The sequence below is a fragment of the Hippopotamus amphibius genome, chromosome 3 (genome assembly GCF_030028045.1).
Source record: "Hippopotamus amphibius kiboko isolate mHipAmp2 chromosome 3, mHipAmp2.hap2, whole genome shotgun sequence".
Lineage (NCBI taxonomy): Eukaryota > Metazoa > Chordata > Mammalia > Artiodactyla > Hippopotamidae > Hippopotamus > Hippopotamus amphibius.
In genome coordinates this window covers 195,011,936-195,036,980 of record NC_080188.1, presented here as the reverse complement: position 1 = coordinate 195,036,980, position 25,045 = coordinate 195,011,936, and the positions used below count along the sequence as shown (strand labels likewise).

General features: G+C 39.8%; 1 protein-coding gene across 7 annotated transcripts in view; it reads left to right on the top strand.

The window, feature by feature from the left end:
• Positions 1 to 25,045, top strand: part of DENND1B (DENN domain containing 1B) — a 260,389-nt gene that overhangs the window by 206,898 nt on the left and 28,446 nt on the right. For 5 of the 7 annotated variants that reach the window (XM_057726003.1, XM_057726001.1, XM_057726004.1 and 2 more), the window contains 3 exons: positions 1,262 to 1,318; positions 1,537 to 1,671; positions 2,157 to 2,264. In XM_057726003.1, the coding sequence (XP_057581986.1) occupies positions 1,262 to 1,318; positions 1,537 to 1,671; positions 2,157 to 2,264 (300 nt within the window). The remainder of the gene's footprint in view (positions 1 to 1,261; positions 1,319 to 1,536; positions 1,672 to 2,156; positions 2,265 to 25,045) is intronic. The other 2 variants (XM_057726007.1, XM_057726006.1) reach the window with 1 other exon arrangement.

Sequence of the window (25,045 nt, the reverse complement as noted above, 5' to 3'; positions counted from 1 at the left end):
GGTGGCTTTACCACTAAAATAATGCATGTGAAAATGCTCTATTGATTCTACAGAACCATGGAAGTATCATTTAGTGTTAGTCAGTTTTTTTAGTTTGTTATTTAGTGTTTTTTTAGATTCTCTTTTGCTGTGTCTCATATGTTTTGCTTTTGTCTCATTTACAATAATGGAGTAACTGTTTAGTTCCGTGGAAAACATCTCTTGAGCAGTTACTGTGCCGGATACTCTGCTGGGTACTGCGGATATTAACAGGACCTTTCCTCTCAGTGAACTTGGGAAGACCCTTCCTAGAAGTCACTTGGCTTTGTCTCATGACCTGAGTCTGTAGAATGAGACTTGCAGTGCCTTTTCTTTCGTGAGGCTTAGATTCAGTGGATGTATTTTAAATACCTTAGTTTCTCCTCCTCCTCTGAGATGAGAAGTTGGACTTAGACCTGAATATGACTCTAGGCTGTGGGGGCTTATAGCCGCTGAGTCACTTTCCTTGTTTGTAAAATGTGATAATAATACCAACTCCATAAAGTTGTGGTGATTAAATGAAAGAAAGCATGCTTGGTACCCAGCACACAGTCAGCACTGAGGAAACAAAGTAAATGTGAATTTCTTTTCTCTTCTTGACTGGGTAGAAATTCCCAGTGGAATAAAGGTTGAGCTTTCCTGAAAGTCCCGGGGGGGTTTCAGTTCAGTGACACCCCAGGGGAACCACAGTGGGACCTCACGGCCTCCGATGCTGGAGCCAGGTTCCCCGTGGAACATGAACAGAGCCTTTTAATTGTTAAAAGACTTCTAATTTTTTCCAGGAAAACTAGGTATGAAGTTGACACAACAAGACTTGTGTCTGCCTGTAAGAGCACTTTGTGAAGTTGCCTGAGTTTCTTGAAGCCCAAACATTTGCCCAAATGACCTGCTGCTGTGATGGGCTTTTCTCTTTTCCTCCCCCGTTTGTCACAGTTTCAGGTTATGGCTGGGTGGTAGTCATCTGGGGGCCTCTTGTATTTTTTAAGAGTTTAGGAGGCAGAGTAGGCTAACTGCTAGCCTTTGTATGAGCCTGTACAAACAGAGACTGATCATGCTTTCACCGCCTCCTTTAGGTGTAATAGTGGGTGGTATATGTCCCTAAAAATAGAGTGTTAGGCTATAACTTCTTCTTTTTCTGTATAATATGAAGAGTTAGTAATTTTCATTAAATGGGATCTCATGTACTTATTCCTTAAATGTATAGAAGTACGCTAAGCCAGACACTGGTGTTATTATTTTCTAGGCAAAGAATCATGCAAAGCAGGGAATAAAGGAAGTGAAGAGTAAGCTGAGACACAAGGTATGTCCTGTGCTGCTTTTCATTCCACCTTGATTCTTGCCTTAGTTCGAAGTTTATACCTTACAAATCACATGCGATTTATGTTTTTAATGACTTTTGAAATATGCTTAGCCCTTTGTTCAAGAATGTATTTTGCATAACAAGCCCTCTGGCAAGTATCTGCCGTTCTATATGCACCCCCTGAATAATCTCTTTATTGTTTGCATATTTTATCACAGAGCTACGGAGATCTTCAAAGATGCTTTAACAGGATGTATGTTTTCATAAAGTTGATTGCCTTGATATTACAATTGAAATTCTTGCTTCAAGCTGAGAATTTTTTGCAAAAAGATCATCTTTGGTGCAGAATTAAGGCAGGAATTCCATCGTTTGGCTTTGTAGGATCTTTCCAATAGTAGCTACTTTAAATTGAAGCATGTTCTTAATTTACAAAGGAGGAGTTTTGAATCTGTGAATATTGCATATATGCGAATGGTTATGTGTATGTGTGTTTGATTTGATTACATATAATATCTTTGCAGATTTTATCAGTTGTTATGTTTTGAATTTCTACCTCTGGAAAGAAGAGACTACTTAGAACTTTCATTGTAGTAATGGAGAATAAATGATATTCATATAAATTTTATTCAGATTGTTCAAAAGAGTTAGATATTAATCTGAAAATTATTAATTCGTAGTATGGAGAAATTTGTTTTCTTCCTAAATAGGTTTTTTTAAACTTATACCCCACGTGTTATTTTATTTGCATCTATATCAGATACTTTGTCTGTTAATCAAAAGACTTTAGTAGTAAAATGAGTATTTTAGGATAACCGCTTGTATATTTCTTCACGTGTAGGAAAACGAGGATGATTATGGGACGTGTTCAGGTTCAGTACAGTATACGCCCGTTTACACGTTACACAGTGAAAAGGGAGGAAACCTAGCAAGGCGTAAGCTTGCCCAGGTGAGGTTATTTACCCTCTTGTCTCCTAGATTCTAAAATTATGTAATTCCAATGAGACCTTCAGGAACTATTTTGGACCCATTGATTTTTTATCGTATGGTAAGAAGCCCTGAGATGACAGTCAAGGAGATGAGTACGTGGCGTGTGGGCAGGTGCGAGGGGCCTGGGAGCCCCGCGTCCAGGTACCAATCTGTACACACGTCGCTGGGTGATGTCCTCCTGATGAGGTGATTTCCTTTACTTCAAAAATAAAAGGAGACTCATGTGGGGATTTGACTGCTAAAGTAATCTGTAGAAATTAGAGTATCAAGTAATGTATGTCTGTCTTTTTCTAAAGTTAGATATTTTGCTATGAATTGTTAAAGCTTCTGCTTATATCTAATGCTACTTAAAGTATTGTCCTAAAGTAGGAAGGTGTCCAGGATCATAGCTGTATGTGTCCTGATTTTGCACCATAAGTGTGTTTCTGTTGGTTTTAAGGAAGCAAAATTTGCATATGCCAAATCATACTTTCAAGTTGTCTTAGAAAACTAGCTTTTAAATGGAATTCTTGAGCAGATTATAGTTACAAAATCATGGAACTGGAAGCAGCTGCAAAGCTTCGTTTATCACAGTCACCACAGTTTACAGATGAGGAAGTTGATAGCCGAATGGTCACATCAGTTACCTGAAGTCTTATAACTGGTTAGCGGCAAGCGGGACAAGAGCCCGCCTCCAGTGCTCAGGGAGCACCCCTGAATGTGCAGACTCCGGGCAGAGCTTAGTGCATCTTTAGGAGTGGGGAGAGGGCCCTGGAGGCTGCGCTAAAACTTCCAGCTTTGTAAAGAAGACCCCTTCGTTCAGTTTGGTCATTCAGCAGCTATTATGCACCAGGTACTTTTCTAGGTATTTCGGAAAAACATAAAAAAAAATCTCTGCTTCAGGGGGCTCTTTTTATAACAAAGTGCCTTCTCTGTGATTTATCCGTTTGTTAAGCTTATGTTTTCATGTGTTAGTACTGCTTAACTGTAGCATGTTGGTAGTGAATGCTGGTTGCATGCCCTGAAACAAGGCTTTCAATGAAATAATTATTCCATAAGGGTAGGAACCTTTCTGGCTACCACTGTTAATTGGAAACATTTATTAATTGTAAATTAATGATGGATTTTCAATCAGTTTCTTAATTTTTCTCCCATAATTAGAATGTTCGTTTCTTGTTTTTCTGTCCTCAAGCTTCGACATCTTAAAAACTTTTCCAGAATGTTTACTGCCTTAATATTGGAGCATGTAGGTTATATTTATCATGATAAATAGATTTCGATATAAAAAAAATGTGGGATCTTTGTTACCTGGAGGATGCTTTAAGATAAAAAGAAAATGCTTAAATTGGAGAAATGCTTGTCCTAAATGTCAGTTTTAAATTAAGAAAATTATTTTTAGTTCCTTACGTTTAAATTTTTAAATCTGTGTTTTAACACAGCATAATATTTTTATGATAATTTAATTATAAAATATATTATGATTTGTTTTTATTTTCTTTGAATTCCTAGAGACACAGTTTCTGATAGAGAGAATTATATAAGATTAGGGGAAAGCTTTACAGGATAACAGTTTCCATTCATCACATACTTGTCCTGAGTCTTCATGGCTGTCATTTACGATGATGTCATTAGTGCAGTTATCTGCAGTCATTAGTTAGCATTTTATGGTTTTCAGGTGGACATGACATGATGACTTTAATAAGAATTAAAAGAAGTAGGGCTTATTCTTTTGAGAATTATTGTTTTCCTACTTGGTATATAGGAATTTGATAAACCAACATATTTAGATTTATTGTGCAGATGCTGGTAATGTCTGAATAACAGTCTTTGCGAGCGTTAAATACCTGAGTTTCAGGCAATGTGTATACCCAGTATGTATGTTTCTTGGTATACGTCTGTCCCATTGTATAATTTGATGCATGCATCTCTGTATATGTATTTTAACAGCTAAATTTTTTAAGTTTATATTTCCAACCATTTGCAACCCAGTATTTATTATAATTTAGTCTTTTGCTTTTGCTGGCATTTTTTCTATAATTGAAATTTGGTCCTTTAGTTTTAGATTCATATATACACTAAGCAAAGAGGTAAATTTTGGGCCCTTTGGAAATTTTTTCCTTGCTACTTTCCACCCTTACTTTTTCTCCCCAAAGCTGCCAGAATGCATGTTTTCTTCCAAGACTAATTTTACTTCTTTGAGCTGAAAGTTATAGGGCTCTGAAATGATAGCCAGCCTGTGGTCAGCAGCTTGTTTATAAAAGCAAACCGTGGTACATTCAAATTGAAATTGTCATCTAATCACTGATCTGAATTATTTCTTTAATTTCATAGTGTTAGGAAGCACACAAATGACACACGACAGCAGTAGGGCATTTATTGTGAGGATCTAGGTGTTCCTTAGGACATCCAGGGCAGGAGTGGAGGTAGGCCTCTGGGAGGATTGGCCCTGAAACACGGGAAAAGCAGTGGCGGCAGGGGTGGAGTGTCAACCCCCACCGTCTTCTCTCTGTCTCTGTCTCACCTGGTCTGTTCTCTCTGTGCGCTTGTTCACTGTGTGTCCGGTATGTTGGCTTTCCCAGCTCCTCTGCCCTGTCATTGAGTTTGCAGGCCCTCAGTTCAACCAACCAGAAATGGACCACAATTCTCACATCCAGTTTCTTGAGGAGAACATAATCAGCCCACGTGGATCGGACCTAAACCCTTGGCTCCATCTACTGTAGCCAGAGGGCAGGTTGAGGACCGCATACCACTGATGCTGGGAGGGTGGTGGGTGTGAACAGGGAAAGCGGTTCTCAGAGAAGGGGTGCTGAGAACTGTGACGTATCTCAAAGAGTTTCTACTATTTCTAACTGCCGTAGAATGCTGTTTGGCAAAAAGTCATCTTTGGAAAAGAAAAGAAAAATCTGTATTTTTGAGTTGTTAGAGGCTGGATGTTTGTCCCACAAATCTGAAGTCTGGCAAGTTTCACGTCAGCCTGCCCTGCTGGGCTGCCCTGGCCTCTGTTTTAACTGGAGAGTTGAGCCACTTACACAAACAAAAGGACCTCAGCAAAAATTAGCTTAGGTACAATATTTGCACTTTGGGCAAAGAAATCAAGAGGGGTCAGGCATAGTCTACTGCCTTTTCTTTGTGGTCTGATATTGCAGAAGCTTCCTTGGCTCACTTTTCGGAGATAATCCAATCTTATTGATTTAATCAAAATATAAGCTTGTGGAGGAGACAGAAAGCTGATGGTAGAACCATGTGTGTGTTGTTCTGTGATGATTCCCACATCAGTGCGTTCTCTCACTCCTATCTCTCCAAGTGTAATAATATTACGATCTGAGCACATTAAGATTTTCAATTAAGTAATGGAAGCAATTCTAGGAATACTTAGATGTGGTTAAAGAAAGAATCTAGATATCAATAAATATGTCAGAAACACTGATGTTTATTTATTTGTTTATGTTCTACCTATGTCCAAAAATAAATTGATATTTTACAAAGAATCATAGAATAAAGGATTAAAATTTATTTAATTTAGATAAGATTCAAGGCAGAGAGAAAGAAAGCATAATAAGAAGCTAAGGCCTCTTCCCATGCCTAGCAGCCAAAATGAAAAAACACAGCTACCATGATTCATAACACCCAGAAACTAGGAAAGCTGTTCAGGAGATTCACCACCATCCTGGGACGTGGGGCTGGGTGCTCACAGTCGGGAGGATGTACCTGGCGGGGACCCCGGTGTCGGGAGAGGGAAGGTCAGTTTTCTTCACTTGGTCTCTCCCCTGCAGTCTCATGATGTCAAGCGCTCAGGCTCGTCAGAACCTCCCTCAGAGACCCCCGCAGCTTCCTTGCTGTGGCCTCAGCTTTCACATGAGAGTTGAACTGCTTGGAAAGATGGGAAGGCCACAGGCAGAAATAAACCTAGAATATGCTCTTCCCTTCCTCCTATAGCATCCCTCTCGTGTTAGTACTGGCCTCTCTGGAAGGAACCACGCCCTGGGCCATGTCGTATATTTGATTGTTCACATGACCAGATTCTCTTAAAAGACTTGCTGGGTGGTAAATTCAGTTATCTGAAAGCAAGATTGTGTAGAGACCTATGGGATTTGGTGATCCAGATACTTTGATGTTCTTACTACTAATTTCCAATCCTCGATTGTTATAGAAGTGAAATACTATTACGGTGCACTGGAGCAGCCGTGGAAAACACAAGGAAAGGAGACAGTTCCTTGATTAACAGGCTGTCTGTGTGTTTGTACTACAGGATTAGTTTAAAACTCCCAACAATCCAAGCAGAGTGGGGACTATTACCCCCATTTTTCAGATTTAGAAACGGGGGAGCAGAGGGATTAAGAAATGTGCCCAAAATTCTACAGTAATAAATAGCAGAGTAGGGACTGAAAAGCAGACAGACTGTTTCTGGAACGGAAGTCCCTGGCCACTGCCCTGGAGCCTTTGCATTAAGAGGGATGCTCGTGGAGGAGGGGCTGTTAGAGACAGCGGATGGACTTTACAGCCAGAAAAGCATGGAGCCAAACACATCTCTAAGCCTTAATTTCTACATTCGTAAGATGGTAGGAACATACATGTCATCTTCCTGGGATGCTGTAGGCAGTGTAGATAATGTACATGAACTGTGCGCCACACAGTAGGCATGAAGTAGTTGGAGCTGTCTGTTTGCGCACACACGTATCTTGGGCTTCAGGTCTTTTATAGCAGTGGCACCATCTGACTTTCTTCTCTCTTCTCTCAGCTGTTTTCCAGAGTCATTAACAAACCTGTAGTCACTGAAGCACGGGGGACACTAAAATTATCTGTCTTCATTCCAAGTAGGGATACCTTTAGATCCCAGTTTATGATTTGAAAAGAAATATACAGCTTTTTTTTTAAACCGAGAAATCTCTTGGCTTATAAGTTTGTAAGTATGTCATTTTCTATGACATGAGTATGTCATTTTTATCATCAGACAGATTATCTAAATAAAGAACCTGGACTTAACTGCATTCCTAGCCTGTTTGCTTATCCATTTGAGAAGTCAGTCTTGGCTACATAAAGAACTTTACAGTTCCAGTTTTCCAGCTAGACTTGTGTAAATGAAACACCTTATCTTCATCCATTTTTCAAAAGAGAAAAATGAGATTTTGGAAATTTAAATTCCAAGAATGTATTGTAAAGTAAAAAAAAAATAAAATAAAATTTTATAATCCCGGGTACTGTAGAAAAGAACAAAAATAAAAATGTGTGTTGTTTTAAGCTTCCATTACTTAGATTATTTTTGAAATGGATTGTGACTCTGTATCTATTCCCAACAAATAGTAATTTGTGTGCTGGTCTGCTAATTAGTATGGTTATTTCCCGTTTTGTTGATGAGGCTTAAATCAATGTCAAGGGTACATCCATGAAGATCTCCCAATTAGGCTTCGCATTTGTAAAACCCAACCCTTTTCCCTTTTGTGTGAAGATGACAGTTCCAACAGCAGCCCCAGCCTAACAGGACTCCAGGGAAAGGTTCCTCCTCTGGTTTTATTGAAAGCAGGGCCAGTTGGGTCCAGGGAGAATACCGCCACTGGTCATGGTGCAGAACTGTTTTCATCTTGAGTACATACTTACCTTCTTTCATCCATTTTATTTTAGACTAAAACACTGTAGACTTAGTGAACAATGTCTAGACTAAGTCTGTCATCTAAAATTATGTTTTAAAATATTTGCTTGTAAAAATTTATTGAAATTTTTTAATGAGAAATTACTTTAAATAATATGCAGAATTTATCCACTTCATTCTCTGTCACTCAGCTGTCACCTGACACACACACACTTATGAAAGCAGTATTTTATGAGCACGCGTGCACACACACACATGCCCCAGACCAGCGAATGGTGAGCAGGAGTGCCGCTGTATTACAAGTCAACCTTAACAGATGGATGGCCCTAAGCAAGTAAAACCACCACAGCAAAATCCAGTGAAGGTGGAGGGTTGAAGCTTTTTTTTGTTAAGTCCCATTAACACACTTATCACTCTTAACTGTTTCATGTCTGGGACGAGTAGCAATCCACTCAGGTTTATTTTCAACCTATCTGATTAATTATGTAAAAGCTGCATTAGAAATAGGAATGGAAGGTTATTTTTGCATTTGTACTATAATATAAAGCATGTGACTGTTGACAAGTACTCACACTTGGAATGCAGTCAAGACTTTAACCCAAACACAGTGTTTACAAATAGAAATGTGCTCAGTAGTCAAAATTCCACCTAATAAGACCAGCTGCTATTAAGCTAGTGGCCATTTATTCTGTTTTTCAAATACATTCACATACAGACTAATAGTCCAAGATATGAATGGCTCTTTTGAGTGCAGAAATAGGGAAAATGTTTGTCATAAAACACAGTCTATGTGATTTTCCACTTTTTACCCATTGTACAAAGTGATAATATACACTTCAAATGAAACTGCTATCTTTTTGAGTCTTTATTTATTGGTTTATAAATCATCCTAATGGATTTGGAATATCACACAATGGCAATGAGCTCATTTTATAATTGATGAGTAATGTAATTTCGTCTTTAAAGAATGTGCTTAGAAGTTATATATGCCTCTTAGGCATGTGGAGATTTGCAGGTAAGTCATTTCAAAGCCACATTTCAGTTGAATGGGACCTTAAATCCCAGAATGTAAGCATGTTTTAAATAAGAGCAGTCAGGTGCTTTACATTTTACACAGAATAAATCTCAGATTTTAAAATACTGCCAATGAAATTGTTTCTCTGAAATTTACCAGAAAAGATAAAAACTTAGATTCTCTAAATTACTTAGTTCCTAAGCACTGTAAGTGATGGGATATTCACACCTAGTAGTGTGGTTTATAGTATTGTGTTTATGACACACTCTTTTTCGTTGGAATTCAGTGGAGTCTGGGAATAAAATGAATGTAATTAAGCACAGTGTTTCTTGCTCAGGTGACAGAATAGATTTCAGAAAATGACACACTTGTTGGGATATTTGGAAAATACGGTCCATTGAATAGATTTGCTTTATTGGTCAGGAAAGGAAGGGCATAGTAATTGATTTACAGAGGGAAGTAGCCACTTGCTTCTTCTGACTAAGAAAAAAGTGATTGTAAATCACAATGAGAAAAATGATTGTGACCTCGGGGGAAGGGGGAGGAATGTGTGTATGAAGGAGGAGGGCCAGATTCTTGGAAAGAAATACTTAATATAAACCTTACAAAATAGTAAAGATAAGTTTAACCAAATCACGGTAAGCCAAAAAACCCTTAGTTTTTTATTTTTAGCACTGTTTACTTTGGCTCTGTATTGAGAATTATGATTAAGCTAAAATGTTGAATTAAAGTGATCAGAAAGTATTAGAGGGGTATTAAAGTCCGAGAGTTTCAAATGATAAAATGTTTTTAAAAATAATTTAAATGTGTTTCCATTAAAAGATGCCCACAAAAAGTACTGCCTAAATGGATAATGGTTTAGCAGTCTATGTCCAAAAGTCACTGTGTCACATAGCATCTATTTTGTATAATTTATACTCGTGCCACTAATTTATAAAATCGATCCTTTAAGTGCAGTTTGAAAATATGGGTACCGTGTTGTTGTTTTAAAGGAAGTGATTTTCCTCTGTGGTCTTCTGTTGCAATGATATTAATCCCCAGCATGTCGAATTTGATGATTGTTCCGTCTGTGCCCCCCTCCCAGCTCCCCTCCCCCAAATGTCATTTATGGAGGACAACGGTGCCCCCTAGTGAGCACTAGGTAATATTTTCTTTCCTTGAAAGAAGATGATTGCACAGGACAAAATTTATAAGATTTGCCTTTCTCTTTTTAGAAACACAAGAGAGTACACATTTGAGAAATTTATATTGTCATAAAATTGTTCAAGAACACATTCTTTCGAAGAGATAATTCAAAACCAACTCCTTTCAGCAGCTGGTTGGGACTTCATTTTTAAAATGAACAACACCTAGGGTATTATAAAGACTTATGTGAACATGTTCCCTACATTTTATGAGATGTTTTCAGGTTGAAATGTACTTTTTTAATGTTATAATTTTACTCTTCAGATTTATTGCCGCAAATGGCTAAGCCATTTATCACAAAGTCTTAAAAGAAAAAAGTACTTAAATTTTCCATTTAGTAAATATATTGAGTATTACCATTCTAGACTTTACATCAGTAATCACATTACTAAGATCTTTCTGTTCTGTTTAACTTTGTGAGCGCTCTTTCTTGTTACATCTTTAATTATTTTAAGGGCTCTCGGTGAAAGTTAACAACAGCTGTCTCTTCCAAAAGTTACCTGATTTTTATAGACAAATTCTTATTTTCTCCCAGGCATCCTGGGATACAGAAATGATGGGTTTTTTCCTGTTTTGTGTATTAGAACTGCCTTTAAGGCTGGCCAGAGGTCAGTGTTGGTGTTGATGAAAGGAGAGGCCAGTCTTGTCCTCGCAGGGGTTCCTGCTGCTGCAGGTTCGTGTTCCCGAGAGAGAGAGATTGTCAGGAGTGTCAGCAGATGTGTAACTGCAGAGGATTGTAGAACCTTGTTATCATTTGAACTGGATTTATGTCTTTTACACGTGGTTGTATATCCTGGTATAGAAGGTAAAATATTAGCCAGATACATAAATATCTTAACAAGTTACAAGATAGGACTTGCTCTGTGTGCAGCCTTCTCCGGAAGTTCTTCATGGTGTTTCTAACACTTGAGTCTAATCCTGGTGATTTTGCAGAACTCTCTTCCCTCTTTGCCTTTATCAGTGTCTTTGACGTTTGTAAAATAGTGCTTTTGAAACCAAAATGTAATTACAATTTCTGTTCAGATCCTTTCTACACTCGATACTGAAACCATTTGGAGACTCTCTCCACACATACACACACATTTAAGCTTATTACGTGTTAATATGGTAATCTGAAAAAATCCAACTATAGTTATTTTATAAATTAGGTATTTTAATCCTTCACTGTGTACTTTTTACAAACTTAGTTTATTAAGGTGATTCGAATATATGGTTCTGTTAATCAGGACTGACTTTTCAGTTGCTTATTCCAGCTAGAACTGTCAGCGTCATGGCAGCTAGTGAAGGGAATCAAATTCTAGGTTTTATTGAAAATACATTGGACTCACTGTGTAGTAAGAAACCTTTTAAAATGTGGAAGTATTGAAACCCTGTCAGCAAAAGTGAAATTGTAGATAGTTTGCCATTTATCAAAGGATTATTTATTTATTTACTTATTTAGTTTTGACAGTATGTTTTAAGTCTTCTACAATTTCTTGTATTCGCTAATCTTTCAGAGCTGAAAAGTTGCTGCAAGAGCTCTATTAAAATTTGCATTGTCAAATATTAAGGAAAAGAAAAATAATGAAACAGTGTATTTTAAATACTTATAGTAAACATAACTACTTGGCATTTGAACAATCCTTAAAAATTGGTTTAACGGTTCACAGCTGTATTGCATATGAACACAGGTGCATGATGAGCCCTCCACCCAGTAACCACGGCAGTGAAAGGGGGTCCTTTAGGATGGCTGGGACAGTGTCGCCGTTGGGTAGGTTTTCATATAGTCTCTGATCAACACTGGAGAAGTGAATTCTAAAGTACCATGTTTCAAAATGATTTTGATACACTTTTTTGCCAAACTCAACTTCCTAAAGAAAGTCAAAACCACCTGAAGGAAACTTCCTAGTATTGGTAAAAGGACTTTTGTAAAAGGGTCACTTCTGATTTCAAGTATTCTGTCTCTAAAATCTAATTTGAAGATTTCCTTCATCTAATTCTAGAATAGTCCTCAACTTAATATTAACATTAATTAAAATAAGCTTCCATTAATACAATTGGTAGTGCAATGTGGGCCGAATGGACAACATCCTAATGGAGAGTATATCACATTCAGTTCAACAGAATGACCTGAATATCTGCTGTGGCTGGTTTACAGCTTTCAAGGCCGTGTACCTCTTCTGAACACTGCCATGTGCTAGGCCGGCTTTCAAGGTCACTTACCTCCTCTGAACACTTGTAAAGGACCATCATTACAAACTCAGAAAGACTTTCCTTTACTGACCTGTCTATTTACTCTTCCTTTTCACGTCCTAACACTACCCTCATCGTTGACTAGGAAGACCTGGGGTGGGAGTGTCAGGATCTTAAGCTTTGGAATATAACAAACCCCGACCAGACAACCAGCTGGGCAACTCGCATGGTATCTGAACTTGAGCAACTTTCCTACTCTCCCTCAGCCTCTAGCCTTCAGGTCTGTAAAATGAAGCTACTTCTCTTCACCCCCATAGAGTCACTGCAGAGATTACAGTTAATGTGGTGATAGAACTTGTTCTTTCAGCACTCCCTGGACCTTAATAAACATGAAGTAATATTGTTCTGTCCTACCTGCGACTGTAGCACCTTCCCCAGAAATGTGGTGAGCAGCTGTCTGTGTTGGGAGCAGAATGACTTAGACCAGATGATGGTATCCCTCAGCTCTCGGATGTCTATTCCGCTCTTTCTTTAGTATTTATTTATTTATTTATCTATTTATCCCTGCTCTCATTTCTCTTTGTGTTTCAGTTTGGATAATTTTTTTTTCTTTTTAAAATTTGATACACACATATATTGTGAAATGTTTACTACACACATATATTGTGAAGTGTTTACCACGGTAAGGTTAATTAACACATCCTTCCCAAATTACCATTTATGTGTTGTTATGGCGAGAGCATTTATGATTTACTCTCTTAGCAGCTTTCAAGTATACAGCACAGTATTGTTAACTAGTCACCATGCCGCACGTTAGGTCCCTGAACTTACTCGTCTTGCAAGAGCAAGCTTGTACCCTTTGACCAGTGTCTCCTCATTTCCCTCACCATCCCCCAGCCCCTGGCAACCACCAGTCTACTTTCTGATTCTATGAGTTTAGCTGTTTTAGGTTCCACATGTAAATGAGACCATACAGTATTTGTCTTTCTGGGTCTGACTTATTTCACTTAGCATAACGCCCTCCAGGTTCATCCATGTTGTCACAAGTGGCAGGATTTCTGTCTTCCTTTCTATGGCTGAAGGATATTCCCCTGTATAAATACATGCCACGTTTTCTTTATCTGCTCAGCCACTGATGGACACTCAGGTTGTTTACGTGTCTTCGCTATTGTGAACGATGCTGTTGTGAATGATGCTGCCGTGCATGTGGGATGCAGGTGTCTCTAGAAGACAGTGATTTCATTTCCTTCTGGTAAATATCTAGAATTGAAATGCTGGTCTTACAGTAATTCTATTTTTAGTTTTTCACGGTACCTCCATACTGTTTCCCATAGTAGCTGCACCAATTCACATTCCCCCCAACAGTGCACAAAGGGTCACTTTCTCGACATCCTCTCCAGTATTAGTCCCCTGTGGTCTTTTTGAGGACGGCCATTCTAACAGGTGTGAGGTGTTATCTCATTGTGGCTGTGATTGGCATTTTCCTGATAATTGGTGATGTTGAGCACATTTTCATGTACTTGATGGTCATTCGTATGTCTTTGGAAAAGTGTCTACTCAAGTCCTCTGTCCGTTTTTTAATCAGGTAGTTATTATTTTTGCTATTGTATGAGTTACAGGAGTTTCTTATGTACACTGTATGTTAAGCCCCTATCCGATAAATGGTTTGCCAAATGTCTTCTTCCATCCCACAAGAATGGGAGAAATTTTCATTTTGTTGATAATTTCTTTTGCTGTGCAGAAGCTTTTTAGTTTGATGTAGCCCCAGTTGTTGATTTTTGCTTTTGTTGCTTGTGCTTCTGGTGACATATGCAAAAAATTACTATCAACACTAATGACAGGGAGCTTTTCCCCTATGTTTTCTTCTACTCTACGAGTTTTACAGTTTCAGGTCTTACATTTAAGTCCTTAACCCATTTTGAGTTAATTTTTGTGAGTGATGTAAGGTTAAATTTATGCAGTTTCATTCTTTTGCATGTGAATATCCAGTTTTCCCACCACCATTTGTTGAATACACTACCCTTTCACCATTGAGTATTCTTGACTCCCTTGTCAAATCCTACTAGACCATAAGTATGTGGGTTTATTTCTGGCTTGTAATTCTGTTCCATCTGTGGGTCTTTCATACCAATACCATACAGTTTTGATTATGATAGCCTTGCAGTATAGTTTGAAGCCAGAAAGTTCAGCTTTGTTGGTTCAGCTTTGTTCTTTCCAAGATTGATTTGGTTATTTGGGGTCTTTTGTGGTTCCATACAAATTTTATGGAATTTTTCCCCATTTCTGTGAAAAATGCTGTTGGAATTTTTCACAGTAATTGCATTGAATCTATAGATGGCTTCGGGGCATATGGACGTTTTAACAATAGCATCTCTTTGTGTCCATGAACATAGGATATCTTTTTGTTTATTTGTATCTTCAGTTTCTTTCATCAGTGTCTTAAAATTTTTGTTATATAGATCAGTCACTTCCTTGGTTAAATTTATTTCTAAGCATTTTGTTTTCGATGCTGTTGTAAATCCAATTGTCTTTCTTTTTCAGATAGCTAGATCATTGTTAGTGTATAGGAATGCAGTTTAAATAAATTTTATTGACCTGTTTTAAATTGCTGGTGAGCCCATCAAAAGAATTTTTTATCTTTTATATCATGTTTTTGTTTACATTTCTATCATTCGACTTGACTCTTTTATAGATTCCATCTGTCTGCTGTCATCCCATCTGTTTATGCATATTCTCCTTCTTTTTATTTTGTTCTTACTTTTTATGTCTGGTAGTTCTTGGGTGATGGACCCCATGTATAAAAAAACAGTAGAGAATAAGTAAAATAGTACTCACCCAGAAACAGTGTGGTGCCGTTAGTACAGAGGTCGAGTTCATCACGAGTTGAACTGGTTGGGATTTTGTTGTTAACATCATTACCTGCAGTAGCTGCTGTTGTGTGTGTAGAGGGGAGTACTTCCCGTGGAGGTACCGGAAGGTTTTTCTCAGTGTTCCTCCTTCACCCTCAGCTGTCAGCAGTCCTTCTATCCCTGAGCCACATAGCGGGTCTCTCTCAATGTTTGCACCCCACCCTCAGCAGTTACTGTCTGTTGCTAGTTGTGTGGTCCTAGCCTTATGGGTTTCCTGTGCTCTGGTCTAGCTTTGGGCTTTGCAGGCCATGGGCCCCTGTGGCTCAGCTGTGAGCCTTCTCAGCATCCCTCCCCTTCCTCCCTGTGGCGGATACACTCCCCTTATCTGTGATTGGCCCGCCTGCCCCTCCCTAGGGGTGCGAGACTTCTGCTTGGTATCTGTGGAGAATCCTGTGCCTAACGGGGCCTCCTGCTCCTCCTGAGGGTGTAGAGGTTGTGCTTCTGCACTCCCCTCTGTGGTCTTGGGGTTGAGTTTGCTGACGTCTGCCAGCAGCTAAGGCTGTTGTGTATGTAAATGAATGATCTTCAGGAGTCAGTAGGTGTTCATGCTTGTCTCCTGCAGGCCTACATCCCTGAGGGAGCTTTCAGACTCCTGCCTGTCCCCAGTCCTGCTCTGCAGCACCAGGTGGTAGGGTTGCCTGATCTGGAAAGTAAAATTACAGGATTTTATCTGTGGAGAAGAGCTCGCGAGTGCACACGCCCCTTGTTGTTGAGACTCCCAGCTCCTCCAGACCGGCATGTTAGTCCGCACGTGGTCTTGGTTACATTTCAGCACATTTCTTCCTCCCTGTTTATATACCAGCTGCCCTTCTTCTGTGTGTGTGTGCTTTGCCAAGGATGAAATAGATGCTGTCTCTTATCTTTCCTCAGAGGTGCTTGTAACTATGGAATTCATTTTACTTGATTGCCTTACAACTCTGCATTCTGATAGGTTCAAGAAAAAATTATGAGTTTTCCTTTTTAGATTACCACACCTTTTCTCATTGTTAAGATGGGAATTGACATTCTTTTGCTGCTTTTTGCATTCAAAATGGAAGTGGATTTAGAAGCGAAATGAATTAAAAGATATGATTCTTGGTCTCAAGGACTTGGTAAGACAGGCCTGTACTCACAAAACACTGCGTTCGTAAGAGTGTGTGTGTCAGGTGATAGCTGAGTGACAGAGAATGCAGTGGATAAAGGTGGCAGAGAAGGCTTGATGGCTGTGGACCAGGAGGCTGGTTAAGGGGTCATGGATGTGTCTGGACCATTTCAGAGTCTTCACACCTGAACTAGTCTCACATAATACTCACCTGCTCAGAAGTAGAATTCTGACGCTTCTGTTCCATCTTGTTTCCTTAGCCTGCTGATAAAAGCCCTTCATCACCTGAATTCATCAGACTTCACCAAACACATATCTTGTTTATCCTTCAAGTTTACTTTCTTGTCCTGACAGAAATATTTTTGGAAATGTGTATTCGTCTCTTGTCTCTTCACCCTGCCATTTCATCTACCTGGACATTAGCACTCTTGATCATTCTGTAACTACCACCTGTTTTAAAAATGAGGTTAAGACTTGCCATTTTAAGAAAGTGTTTCTCAGGTTAATTATTCTGAGTCTCTGAGGACTGACTTATCTAGTGTAATTATGATGAAAAGAATTCCATTCTGGGAGCCAGAACACCCGGGTTGGAGTCCCAGCTCTGTTGCTCATTGGCTAATCTTTCCCATGAGGCTTTACTTCATTAAGCTTTTGGTTCCCAAATGTGTAAAATAGGGAAAATGCTCACCAAAACGTGTGGTAAAGTAGATATTTAAAGTGTGGTCTATAAAACATCTAACACACTGAAGCAAGTAAGTCATGGGTAAGTCATTCAACTCTGTGCTTCAGTTACCGCCTATAAAAATTACAACACACATGTTTTTTAAACCTCTTTTCAAATTGCGAACTGCCATGTATTTTTAAGGTATTGGCATTATAATTCTGTATGGTAGCTTTCTTCATAGTTTATTCCCATATGATTTCACACAGGTATTTTTTTTAGACTGCAAAATGCATAAGCCCAGGGGGTTGCTGTAGACTTTGGAAAAGCCAGGTAACACTCTGGACCTCAGTCACTTCAACTCTAAAATGGGGACAGTAGCACAGAGAGTACCTACTTTCAAAAGATTCATATATTACAAGCATCTCAATTTTATGAAGTCTAAAAACTTGTATTTTCCCATTCATCTGCCTATATCCCTTACTTTTCCCTGCCCCCTAAGCCCCCCTGTGACTTTCACCTTACCCAGCATTTTGCCCTAGAATTAGATTTGTCTGCCATCTAGTGACAAAAATGGTAACTGCAGGATAACAGGCTCCTTGTGCACGGGGAGCACCCTCACCGTTAGACCCTCTGAGGGACTTGGGGGAAGCAAGGAAGCGCTTACCTTGCTGGTTGTAGCTAAGCCAGGCTTGTTTCTTGCCGCCTCATCAGACATGACGTTTGATGATGGTGTGACCTGGGCCTCCTGCCTCTGTCACGCTCCTTGTGTGTCCCCTTTTCCTGCCGGTCTTTTCCAGTCCGTTCTCTTTGCTTCACTCAGTGTCTTGCTGCAGGTTGAGCTTCTCTAATACAATATCTTCTCTAGTAATTTCATTCCACATGGATAGCTTTTTTGCATTAGTTTAGTATTTTTCACATTCTTAGTAAGCATCCCTTGCCATACAAGTGCTTATTACTTCCAAAATATTGATAGTATATTAATTTTTCACATATGCACTTAACATTTTACATTGCATGCAAGACAATTATTTTATAATTATATGTAATTAGAACCTAGTGAGAGTCCATTCGAAGATGTGTGACACTCAATCCCCCATCTTACTTTTAATCCTTTGCATCAGAGGGATGTAAAACTTTGCTTATTTTGTTTACTTATGATGCCTTTTGCATCCAAAAAATGTACCTTTTTTTGTGTAGTGCTGGCTTCCAAGAGAGTTGCAAATGCCAGTAGTTATTTGCTAGTTTGCACAGCCTCCAGGTCACTAGTGCCTGACCATGGCTAGAATTCCAGCTGCACTGGGTCTGTACCATTCAGAAACCTCCAGACCTCCTTTTTGATCCCAGAGTTCACCATTATTTAAAGGACAGAGTTACAATTCTGTGTTGTTAGCATTGTTAGTCTGCTGAGGGAACCTACTTATTAGGAATGTGAGAATTTGATGTGAATCTTGATCAGTATTAATGGTCATTTACAGAAGTTTTCATCTGTGATCCAAAAGCTGAGTGCAGTTATGTCCATAGGGAGAATGCGTTTATATCTGTAACTGCTATGTTATATTCGGTGTTTAGCATTTTCACTCTTTTTTGAAAATCTTGAGAGGAACATCTATTTTTCTTTTCTTTTCTGTGCCTCACAGTACAGAATACAGTAGCTCATGTATAGTAGGTTCTTAGTGAGTGTTTGTAGTGTGAAGAGGTGCTAAGAATTTCTTAAAAAATGAGGTATGACTGCTACTTACCTTCACGGAGTACAGAGCAGCTTTCAGGAGGTCCTCAAATATTTGTTGAAGGGAGAAAACAATGAATGGCTCTCTGTTACCCTCCACCGTCGGGGTGTGTCCCCCGCCTCTGTCCCCCTACCACCTTCTCACTGCCCACTCTTTCCTGCTGCACCTCTGATCTCCCCCACCTTCTGTGACCCTCCTAAAACTCACCTGCATCCAGCCTTGTGCCTTCTTGCATACACCTGCCATCTAGTGGTCAGCAGGGTAACTGCAAGACCAGCGGGCCCTTAAATAACCCTGTGCACTGACCCAGCCTCTGACCCACAGGGCACTGTAGGCGGCTTTGAGTCTGTCGTGTTTGCCCTGGTCATCCCACCACGTTTTATTTCCTCTCCTCCTCATCTACTTAATTCCTACTGACCTTTCAGAGCTCAACTCCAACATCTTTCATGGGAAGCCTTCCCTTGAACCCCATGACGAGGTCAGATTCCTCGTTTTAGTCATACTTTAGTTACACGTTCCTGCTGTCGTAATTGTATGCGTGTATTATTCAGCTGAATTCATGTTTCGTTTGCTGGACCGCAGTCTCCATGAGGGCCCGGAGCCCCGTTCTTGGTCATCCCCACACTAGCGTGTGGCCCAGTGCCTGGTTCGTAAGACACTTCTTTAATCTTTGCTGAATGAGTAAGTGTAAGGTTCTGCTGTGCCTCATGGATGCTGAACATGCCTGTCAGCCACTTATCTTTGCGTTATTATATATTTTCTTATGGGTTTTAAAATTCATTGAGGTACTCAACAGAAAGTACCTGCCATGTATGGAGGTATTCATTTATCCAGGTCACACTAACTGCCTGCTTTAAAGAATAATTTTTTATTAAAGGGTAGAATTATAACTCCCTCATCATATTTGGTTTATTAGCTAATGAGAAAACCAGTAAGATGTAAAAAACTGATACAGAGGATAATCCAAAGAACAGACACCTAGACAGTCGAGAACACTGAAGTGCCGACGAACACCAGCACCATCCATGTCCGCACTGTGCAGCTGCGGCTCCGCTGGGCAGACCTTGCTGCGTCTCTGTGGACAAGAGGCATTTCCGTTGCTGTCAGGCCTTTCCATGGTACCTGCGGTCTCTGCAGGGTTATACATAGTGTCTGTGAACCGTGCAGACCTCCAGGGCGCCGGACGATCCCACAGGAAGTAGCTAGCAGTACTAACTAGCATCCCTTTGAAAGGACACCAGTGTTTGGGGCCCCTTTCAGCACCTTTTACGGTTTTCCTGACATTCTCTCCACCTGTGACCCTCATGCTCTCAAAGATTGTTTTTGGTCAAAAAAGAAGGCTGTTTTCATCGCGTTTGACGTGATTATTTATACATCAGAGCTTTGTGAATCTGGAGCCATGCAGTATAGATCAGCGATGGCCACAGAATTTACTTCTTTCTGCAAGTTTTCATGAGAAATCTCAGATTGGGCTGATAAAAGTCTCTGTTATTTGCTACCTTAAGGCCAGGAAACTAAGCCCAAGAAAGCTTTCTATCAGGTAAAAATATGTTTTACCTGAAATAGCTACAAATTGGGATGAGTTCCTCTTGAGGTTCTCTGGATTTGCTCAGGCTCCTGGCCTGCTGAGAAGGGCACCTTTGAGGCTGGACCCTGTCAGGTGGGCACCTCGCAGGTCTCCTGGGGGAGCTCTGCAGGCATCGGTTCTGTAAATCTACAGCCTTTGGTCCATAGCAGTGGCTTCCGATAAGGCCTTGGTTGCACAGTTTGTCCAGTTGTGTCCTGGGCAGGTCGTTAAAGAAAGATGCAGAGTCCTGTGGAATCAGGTAGCCCCGCAAAGTCTCCTGACCATCATCCAGATTCTGCCGACAGGGCACGCCATCATCTTTAGCTCCTTTCAGAGCCCTGTGCGGTTTTCCTGATGCTAGTATGTACCGCACGCTGTGCGGTTTGAGGTATGATAGAGGAGGGAGCAAGGTGCCTGCCCTCAGAACTGGCTGTGGAGCAGGGAGGAGGGGCTCTAACCAGGACGCGGTGCAGCAGGATGAGCCCCGCCCCCCCCACAGGTGTGGGTCCAGGTGGTCTAGGGACGCACGAGGTGGCAGCAGACGGATGGAGGAGTGTGGGGGTGTTTCCCGAGAGGCGGAAGGAGAGCTCTTGAGCCAAGGCACGAAGGATGACTAGAGAAAGAGGAGAAAGGCCCGCTGGACACATCCACACACAGGAGGGAAGACGGTCGATGGTGTTGGAGCGAACATCCCCACGGCAGATGAGATGCCTTTGGGCAAAAGTAAGAAATAGGAGATTTATCCCCAAAACAGTGAGGAGCCATGGAGGAAGTTATTTAGAGGAGCAGAGCATTGTTAAATGTGTCTTTAAAATGACGTCTCTGTCAGCAGTTTAGAGACTGTAGCTTTCTACAAGGTGGGGTGAAAGAGGCTCAGATGCGGATGGGCAGTTACACATTTTCCAGGGAGAACAGATGTATAGGGGCAGAGATGGTGAGACGGGAGGAGGGGATCAGTATAAGGGGGGAGGCTGCAGGCCGGGGAATCAGCCTCTGCAAAGGTCCTGTGGTGGAGCAACTCAGAGCAGGAGTCAGGCGCTGAAAGGAGCCCTGGTGATGTCTTGTAGGTCAGAGCAGAGTGAACCGCAGAGCATTTGCTAACTATGGACGCTCAGATGTCATCACAGGCTATTAACACTCCCTGAAGATTCCAGGTAGCAAAAACAGGGTTACAGTCTTCCTTCTTGTGGTAATAAGAAATCTTACAATTGTTAGCACCTTGATCAAGAAGAAAAGGAAAGAGTCTCTCCCCGCTTCTCAGAAAAATTTATGGAAAAAGCTACACACATTTCAAGACACAGAAAAGAGAAAAGCTTCCGTAACGACACACAGCAGATACGTAGGCAACAGGAGGCTTACCTGTGACGTCGGCTGGGTTTCCAGGTGCGAGAACCACATCGTGTCATGTAGCGCAACTTTGAAAAATATTTATAGGGTGTTTTAAAAAAAGTAAATCAACTGAATTTTCCTTTTTCTCACTTTTTTCTCCATGTTGACTGCTTATAGATCTTTATCTATTTCATAATCACTTTTTTTTTTTTTTTTTTTAAAGCTCCTGTTCTCAAATATAAGCCCTATTGTGACTGTCCTGGCACTTATATCAGGGAGGTCTAGGTAATAATTTATGATGAAAATGTTCAGTGGCCCTTGGGAACTTGCCCACTGTATACCTGTTACTGTGAGATTTCTATCCAGATCTGAAATAGAATAGTATTTTTCTCTGAAAACATATACAAAGTCCATTCCACTGGCATCTGCAGCTATTAACTATCTTTATTTTTTTTAACGTTTTATTTTTTGTGAGAGGTGTATTTTTTATTTTTATTTTTTTAATTTTTAAATACATCTTTATTAGAGTATAATTGCTTGTTGTGCTACTTTCTGCTGTACAACTGAGTGACTCAGCTACATTGTATACATATATCCCCATATCCCCTCCCTCTTGAGTCTCCCTCCCACCCTCCCTATCCCACCCCCTAGGTCGTCACAAAGGACCGAGCTGATCTCCTTATGCACTTCAGCAGCTTCCTCCTAGCTAACTATTTTACCTTTGGTAGAGTATATATGTCAATACTACTCTCTCACTTTGTCCCAGCTTCTCCTTCCCCCACTGTGTCCTCTATTCTCGACATCTGCATCTCTGTTCCTACCCTGCCACTAGGTTCATCAGTACCATTTTTTTAGATTCCATATATATGCGTTAGCATACAACATTTGTTTTCCTCTTTCTGACTTCTTCACTCTGTATGACAGTCTCTAGGTCCATCCACCTCACTCCAAATAACTCAATTTCATTCCTTTTTGTGACTAGTATTCCATTGTATATATGTGCCACATCTTCTTTATCCACTCATGTGTTGATGGGCATCTAGGTTGCTTCCATGTCCTGGCTATTGTAAATTGTACTGCAGTAAACATTGTGGTACATGTATCTTTTTGAATTATGGTTTTCTCAGGGTATATGCCCAGGAGTGGGATTGTTGGGTCATACAGTAGTTCTATTTTTAATTTTTTAAGGAACCTCCAAGCTGTTTTCCATAGTGGCTGTACCAACTTACATTCCCACCAACAGTGCAGGAAGGTTCCCTTTACTCCACAGCCTCTCCAGCATTTATTGTTTCTAGATTTTTTGATGATTGCCATTCCGACTGGTGTGAGGTGATACCTTATTGTCCTTTTGATTTGCATTTCTCTAATGATTAGTTAGTGATGTTGAGCATCTTTTCATGTGCCTCTTGTATGTCTTCTTTGGAGAAACGTCTATTTAGGTCTTCCACCTATTTTTGGATTGGGTTGTTTGTTTTTCTGATATTGAGCTGCATGAGCTGCTTGTATATTTTGGAGATTAATCCTTTGTCAGTTGCTTCATTTGCAAATATTTTCTCCCATTCTGAGGGTTGTCTTTTCATCTTGTTTATGATTTCCTTTGCTATGCAAAAACTTTTAAGTTTCATTCACTCCCATTTGTTTATTTTTGTTTTTATTTCCATTACTCACAGAGGTGGGTCAAAAAGGATCTTGTTGTCATTTATGTCATAGAGTGATCTGCCTATGTTTTCCTCTAAGAGTATGATAGTGTCTGGCCTCACATTTAGGTCTTTAATCCATTTTGAGTTTGTTTTTGTGTATGGTGTTAGGGAGTACTTGGATTTCATTCTTTTACATATAGCTGTCCAGTTTTCTCAGCACCACTTATTGAAGAGATTGTCTTTTATCCATTGTATATTCTTGCCTCCTTTGTCAAAGATAAGGTGACCATATGTGCAGAGGCTTTCTATCCTGTTACATTTATCTATATTTCTGTTTTTGTGCCAGCACCATACTGTCTTGATGACTGTAGCTTTGTAGTATAGGCTGAAGTCAGGGAGCCTGATTCTTTCAGCTCTGTTTTTCTTTCTCAAGATTGCTTCGGCTATTCAGGGTCTTTTGTGTTTCCATATAAATCGTGTAATTTTTTCTTCTAGTTCTGTGAAAAATGCCATTGGTAATTTGATAGGGATTGCATTGAATCTGTAGATTGCTTTGAGTGGTATAGTCAATTTGACGGTGTTAATTCTTTTAATCCAAGAACATGGTATATCTCTCCATCTGTTTGTATCATCTTTGATTTCTTTCATCAGTGTCTTATAGTTTTCTGAGTACAGGTCTTTTGCCTCCTTAGGGTTATCCCAAGGTATTTTATTCTTTCTGTTGCAGTGGTAAATGGGAGTGTTTCCTTAGTTTCTCTCTCTGATATTTTGCTGTTAGTGTATAGGAATGCAAGAGATTTCTGTGCATTAATTTTGTATCCTGCAACTTTACCAAGTTCATTGATGAACTCTAGTAGTTTTCTGGTGGCATCTTTAGGATTTTCTATATAGAGTTTCATGTCATCTACAAATAGTGATGGTTTTCCAATTTGTATTCCTTTTATTTCTTTTTCCTCTCTGATTGCCATGGCTAGGACTTCCAAAACTATGTTGAATGATAGTGGTGAGAGTGGGCACCCTTGTCTTGTTCCTGATCTAAGAGGAAATGCTTTCAGTTTTTCACCATTGAGAATGATGTTGGCTGTGGGTTTGTCATAGATGGCCTTTATTATGTTGAGGTAGGTTCTCTCTATGCCCACTTTCTGGAGAGTTTTTTATCATAAATCGGTGTTGAATTTTGTCAAAAGATTTTCCTGCCTCTATTGAGATTATCATATGGTTTTTATCCTTTAATTTGTTAATATGGTATATCACATTGATTGATTTGTGTGTATTGAAGAATCCTTGCTTTGCTGCGATAAACCCCACTTGATCATGGTGGATGATCTTTTTAATGTGCTGATGGATTCTGTTTGCTAGATGTTGTTAAGGATTTTTGCATCTATGTTCATCAGTGGTAGTGGCCTGTTTTCTTCCTTTGTGACATCTTTGTCTGGTTTTGTATCAGGGTGATGGTGGCCTCATAGAATGAGTTTGGGAGTGTTCCTCCTTCTGCTATACTTTGGAAGTGTTTGAGGAGGATAGGTGTTAGCTCTTCTATAAATGTTTGATAGAATTTGCCTGTGAAGCCATCTGGTCCTGGGCTTTTGTTCATTGGAAGATTTTTAATCACAGTTTCAATTTCAGTGCTTGTGATTGGTCTGTTCATATTTTCTGTTCCTTCCTGGTTCAGTCTTGAAAGTTTGTACTTTTCTAAGGATTTGTCCATTTTTTCTAGGTTGTCCAGTTTATCGGCATATAGTTGTTTGTAGTAGTTTCTCATGATCCTTTGTATCTTTGCAGTGCCAGTTGTTACTTCTTTTTTATTTCTAATTCTGTTGATTTGAGTCTTTTCCTTTTTTTTTCCTGATGAGTCGGGCTAATGGTTTATCAATTTATCTTCTCA